Source organism: Dipodomys spectabilis, unplaced genomic scaffold (genome assembly GCF_019054845.1).
Source record: "Dipodomys spectabilis isolate Male_0828 unplaced genomic scaffold, ASM1905484v1 ptg000030l, whole genome shotgun sequence".
NCBI lineage: Eukaryota > Metazoa > Chordata > Mammalia > Rodentia > Heteromyidae > Dipodomys > Dipodomys spectabilis.
In genome coordinates this window covers 6,403,314-6,409,120 of record NW_024870707.1, presented here as the reverse complement: position 1 = coordinate 6,409,120, position 5,807 = coordinate 6,403,314, and the positions used below count along the sequence as shown (strand labels likewise).

At 47.1% G+C, this 5,807-nt stretch overlaps 1 protein-coding gene and 2 non-coding genes across 3 annotated transcripts; 1 reads left to right on the top strand and 2 right to left on the bottom strand.

Moving 5' to 3' along the window:
• Positions 1-1,778: 1,778 nt before the first annotated feature.
• Trnak-uuu lies at positions 1,779-1,851 on the top strand. The gene has a single exon. It is a non-coding gene; the product is annotated as a tRNA-Lys (tRNA).
• Positions 1,852-2,757: 906 nt separating this feature from the next.
• On the bottom strand, positions 2,758-2,830 carry Trnaf-gaa. The gene has a single exon. It is a non-coding gene; the product is annotated as a tRNA-Phe (tRNA).
• A 1,425-nt stretch (positions 2,831-4,255) lies between these two features.
• Positions 4,256-5,185, bottom strand: LOC122105158 (olfactory receptor 4D11-like). Its single transcript, XM_042676303.1, has one exon. It carries the CDS (start codon positions 5,183-5,185, stop codon positions 4,256-4,258), a length of 930 nt encoding a protein of 309 aa, XP_042532237.1.
• Positions 5,186-5,807: the final 622 nt, after the last annotated feature.

Genomic DNA, 5,807 nt, shown 5'->3' with positions numbered 1-5,807 from the left:
ACTTCCTGTGGAACCACTATGTGTGAATGCCTAGCATCCTGTATAATTCATCATGTGAGGACAGTTTTACTTAGGAAGGCTGCACTCTAGGACAAAGATAAACTTGGTTTCAGGGTGATCCATTGAATGGGATCTTCCCTTGGGTTATGAAAAATTACTTTCTAGTATCTCTCTCCTTCCTACCTCCTTCCTTCCTTCCTTCCTTCCTTTCTTTCTCTTTTTTCTTTTCTTTTCTTTTTTATTTTTTTGTCAATTGTGGGGCTTGAACTCAGGGCCTGGATGCTGTCCCTGAAACTCTTTGTGCCCAAGGCTAGTACTCCACCACTTGAGCCACAACTCCTCTTCTGGCTTTCTCTGAGTGGTTAATTGGATATACAAGTCTCAAGGACTTTCCTGCCAGGGCTGTCTTTGAATGGTGATCTTCAGATCTGAACCTGCTGAGTAGCTAGGATGATAGGTGTGAGCCACCAGCACCTGGCTGAGAAAACACTTTTTTAACAAAATGAGCAGGTATGCCATCTGAGACAAGGAACGGGAGTTGTGTATATTGAGTGTTTTTTTCTGACTAGAAACGAATTGCCTGCAGCAGGCTGCCCTCAGTGGATTATTGGTCTTTCCCAGACTCTCTCAGAGCACAACTTAGAAAGTGTGTTTCTAATGGTGTCATTGATTGAAGCTCAGGCATTGGTATGTTCATAAAGTTCTCCCTCCAAAAGCTGTAGATGCAAGGTATTGTATATTCTACATCTCTCGAAAGAGTTGCTACATTCTCTGCAAGCAGACTTTACCTCATCACAGCGCCAGTTAATATTGAACAGTTCCAGTTTTTCATAAAAGATTTGGGAAACATTGAAAAAATGCATTACAAATATATTTTTTTTCCTGTAAAGTAGAATTCTCTGAAACAATTGCAGCTATGCTGCGAGCATCTTAAAGGTCGGCGTGTTCCAAGTGGTGATTACAAAGTAATGAGCGGAGGTTGGAGGCATGGCTCAGTTCATAAAGCGCTAGCCAAGGAGTGGAAGGATTAAGGTATTGCGTTCGAGTGCTGATCCTGGACTAAAAGAAAGACAGAAAAAAGAATAGGGAAAACAAATGAGTTGTTCCGCAGAGCTACAGGCTGTATGATTCGAACCATAGGATATGCTGGAACAGGAAGACAGACGTGAAGTGCTTTCCAGGGCCTGGGGGGAGAGGAGGGGTCAATCAGCAGAATGCAGGGGATTTGGGGGGACAGTGCTATGTTTCTCAATGATCCCAGAATCATAGATACACAACCTAATACATGTGTCCAAAGCTGTAGAAATGTACAGTGCAGAATGGATTCAGATGGAAACTATGGACATTAGTCAACAATAATATATCGATATTAATTCACCAATTGCTAACAAATACAGTACACTACAGGATGTAATGATAGGGGAACACGGGGAGAGTGTTTGTGGGAACTCTGCGTAGGTTTCATTTTTCTATTAAAACTGTTGCAAGAAAGAAGCATCTGTGAAAAACATATGCCAAAGGATAAAGCATTTGACATCCTAAAGGCATCGTAAAACATCTTCTAACTTTATTGCCAACTTACTTCTGATAAACCTTAATTTGGGCAGGGCGCCAGTGGTTCAGGCCTGTCATCCTAGCTACTCAGGAAGCTGAGATCTGAGGACTGCAGCTCTTCCTCCACCCAAGGAGACAACCCAGGGATGACATTTAAATCTGCTGGTGAAAGACCGCGTGCCTGTTCCACCGTGGATCACCGAAGGGAGCGCAGGCCTCCAGGAGCCCGGATAGCTCAGTCGGTAGAGCATCAGACTTTTAATCTGAGGGTCCAGGGTTCAAGTCCCTGTTCGGGCGCAAGTTATTTTAGGCTTCTCTGTCCGGGGCTCTGCTGAGCCTCAGCACAACTCCAGAAGGAAACCACGCTAAAGCAGATTTCTCTTCCCACTGAACTGTTGCCTTTTCTTCAAGGATTTTCCCCAAAACGAACCTGAACCTCAAGAAAGGCATAAAGCCAGAGATCTGGCCCCCGTCTGGGCATCAGAACCACAGCAGGAACGGAGGTCTCGGCCGGAGTGTTGCAGGTCTGGGCCGAGCCAGGCGGGGCTGCGCCCTGGGCCAGGCGGGACTGCGCCCTGGGCGGGTGGCGGGACTGCGCCCTGGGCCAGGCTGGACCGCGCCCTGGGCGGGTGGCGGGACTGCGCCCTGGGCGGGTGGCGGGACTGCGCCCTGGGTCAGGCGGGACTGCGCCCTGGGCGGGTGGCGGGACTGCGCCCTGGGCTAGGCTGGACCGCGCCCTGGGCGGGGACAGCGCCCTGGGCGGGTGGCGGGACTGCGCCCTGGGCGGGTGGCGGGACTGCGCCCTGGGCCGGTGGCGGGGCTGCGCCCCGGGTGGGTGGCGGGGCTGCGCCCTGGGTGGAGCGCGAGGCGAGGCGAAAGCGAGGAATCCGCCTCGGCCGCGCTGCTCCTGCGCCGGGCAGCCCTGGCCCGGGGTCCTGCGGTGAGATGCACAGATTGAAAAGTCTCCTTAGGAGACAATCTGCGGCCCCCGCGAGGTGACCGGAGGGGAGCGGGGCCCCGCAGCCTGCACACTGCAGGTGATGGTAATCCTAGGAGCTAGGAGGGGTTTAACCCTGGATATCTCATTGTGTGCAGGTGATGGTAATCCTAGGATCTGGGAGGGGTCGAACTCTGGATGCTCTTTCTGAGGGAGTGGAGTGTGTGTAAGAAAACGTCCAACATCTCCAGCACGAATAAAACCACTGCCGAAACCCGGGATCGAACCAGGGACCTTTAGATCTTCAGTCTAACGCTCTCCCAACTGAGCTATTTCGGCAAAGGCAAGAAATTCTCTTTCTCTGCTAATGGGAAATTTAAAAGTGAAAGAAAAAAAAAATGTCCCCACCTCTCCACCTTTGTAGAGGTGATGTCCAGAATCCTGGCAGGAAAGTTCATGAGACTCTTTATCTCCAATCAACTGCCAGAAAACCAGAAGTGGTGCTGTGGCTCGAAGTGGTAGAGCACTGGCCTATAGTGAAGAAGCTTCTACACAGCATACAGGCCCTGAGTTCAAGCCCCTGACTGACAAAATAAAATAAAATTAGATTCTTGCCTCCTGTATTTTCGCTCCATTTCAAAAAGAGCATGTAAAACAAGTGCTACTTTGGGTGTTGACACACATCTAGATACAGTGGTTTTGTCAGTTCTTTAAATATGATATTGTTCCTTTCTGTTTTCTTTTTGTCTTTTGTTGGTAGTACAGGGGATTGAATTCAGAGCCTTGCATTTACTAGACAAGTGCTCTACCCGACCCTTTTTGCTTTTAGTTTAATTTTCTGATAGGGCCTTATGCTTTTGCCTGAACCTGGCCTTGTACTATGATCCTCCTATTTCTGCCTCCTAAATAGTTGGGATTACAGGTATGTACCACCATTCCCAGACCTTACCTTATTTAAAATCAGCTTTTTTTTTTTTTCTGAGGTGGAACTTAAATGCAATAAATTGTCATATTTAAAGGGTACACTTCGGTGGGTTTTGATAACCATATATGTGCATGTACATAAAATCATATCTATATATTATTAAACTTTTACTATAATTAAGATATTCATCATCTACTTATCTCTTCTGTCATCTTTCTTTATCATTTATCATTAATATATAATCTATTTAACTAGTAGACTTTTACTATAATTAAGATAGAATGTAGCTGGGTGCCAGTGGCTCATGCCTGTAATGCTAGCTACTCAGGAGCCTGAGATATGAGGATCGTGGTTCGAAGCCAGCCTGGGCAGGAAAGTCCATGAGACTCAAATCTCCAATAAACTACTCAGAAAAAGCTGGAAATGGTGCTTTGGCTCAAGTGCTAGCCTTGAGCAAAAGAGCTTAGTGACAGCACCTAGAACCTGAGTTCAAGCCCCATAACTGACCAAAAAAAAAAAAAGCCACAAAAATAATCCTTTCTTGTTTTTTTTTTTTTAAATTATTTTTCTTCAGTAAGTTAGATTTAATCATTTAATTGACATGTTGTTACTTTGGTCTTTGAAAATACGTCAGTGTGCTCAATCTCATAGCAAGAGTTACTTTATGCTGAAGAGAAGTTAGTGTTATTTGGTACATATGTTTTAAATAGAAAAAAATAAATAAAAGTAGTTCTCTAGAACACCTAGTTGGTTAGTTCATAATGGGTTTCTGTATATAGATCTATGAAAAACACAATCAAAGGAGACTCATTTACTGGGGAGAGTCTGGGATTTCTTTTTTACTCCCTTTGGGAAGGTCCAAGTCTTCTCCTGAGCCTCTTCATGGCTGATTTCATCTCCTGGTTCCTCAGAGTATAGATCAAGGGGTTCAGCAGAGGGGAGATGACAGTGAAGGTGACAGAGATGGCCTTGTCGGTGGGGAGGGCGGTGAAGGGCCGGGCATACACATAGATGCAGGGCACAAAATGCAGGGTCACCACGGTGATGTGGGAGGTGCAGGTGGAGATGGCTTTCCTCCTCCCCTCTCCAGTGTGAGACCGCAGCATCATCAGGATGACGGTGTAGGACACAAACAGGAAGGTGAACCACAGGGTAGCAACCAAGCCATTGTTGGAGATCATCAGGATCTCCAGAAGAAAGGTATCCGTGCAGGCAAGTTTGAGCACCTGGGGGACATCACAGTAGAAAGTGTCCAGAACGTTGGGCCCACAGAAGGGCAGTGGGAGCAGGAGGGAGATCTGCACGATGGAGTGGACAAAGCCCCCCACCCAGGAGGCCGCGATGAGGGCCGTGCAGCGCCCCCTGCTCATGATGCTCACGTAGTGCAGCGGCTTGGAGATGGCGATGTAGCGATCCAAGGCCATCACCGACAGAGAGAACACATCCACTCCCCCGATCAGGTGGAAGAAGAACATCTGAGCGACGCAGCCGTCGAAGGAGATGGTCTTCCTCACCGAGAGGAGGTCTCTCAGCACCTTGGGGGCCGTGATGGAGGAGAAGCAGATGTCGGCAACAGACAAATTGCGGAGCAAGAAGTACATGGGGGTGTGAAGGCGAGAGTCCCAGGTCACGGTGACCATGATGAGCAGGTTTCCCAGGAGAGTTGTCACGTACACCAGCAGGAGGAAAAGGAATAAGAGCAAGCTCACCTCTTGACTCTGGCTCAGGCCAAGGAAAACAAGCTCTTTGACCCTGGTACAGTTTTCCATGGCCAGGGGCGCATCCTCCTGCTTGCTGGTGGGTTTCAAGCAGGCGTCCTAGGGAAGCAGGGTGCTATTTTCTTTGTTCTCCAGAGCACCAAGAACGCAGGTTAGAATCTTCCCCGCATGGATGTAGGGATGCAATTTCTTGCGTGGTCTACATCTTAAAATCAAATCGAGTTGTCTCATGTGAAATCATTCAATCGTTCTTTTCCTGTAGAACTATTCGGGGAAGGAAAATATTGTTACCTAAAAGCGATGGTTTTAAAAAGATAAAATTACCAAGGTTCCATTTGATGCCTCTGTTATAAAACCTCCAATGGACTACACTTGTGTCTCGTTTCATGAATAAAACCTTTTTATCTCATCTTCTTACTTACACTGTTCTGAGGGAAAATGATTCTGCCTTAGATAAAAGCCCAGGATGAAAATATCACCTTGTTATATCTGCATTTGAGGGCTCTGGCTTTGCTATAATCAATACTATTATTTATTTGTTTATTTGTTTATTTATTTACTTTTTGGTCCATTGATGGGCCTCAACTCTGGGCCTGGGCATTGTCCCTCAGCTCTTCAGCTCAAGGCTAGCCCTCTACCACTTGAGTCACAGCGCCACTTCCGGCTTTTTTTT

What these genes read in the sequence shown, in the direction of transcription:
- LOC122105158 (XM_042676303.1), bottom strand. Translation starts at nt 5,185, where the DNA reads ATGGAAAACTGTACCAGGGTCAAAGAGCTTGTTTTCCTTGGCCTGAGC.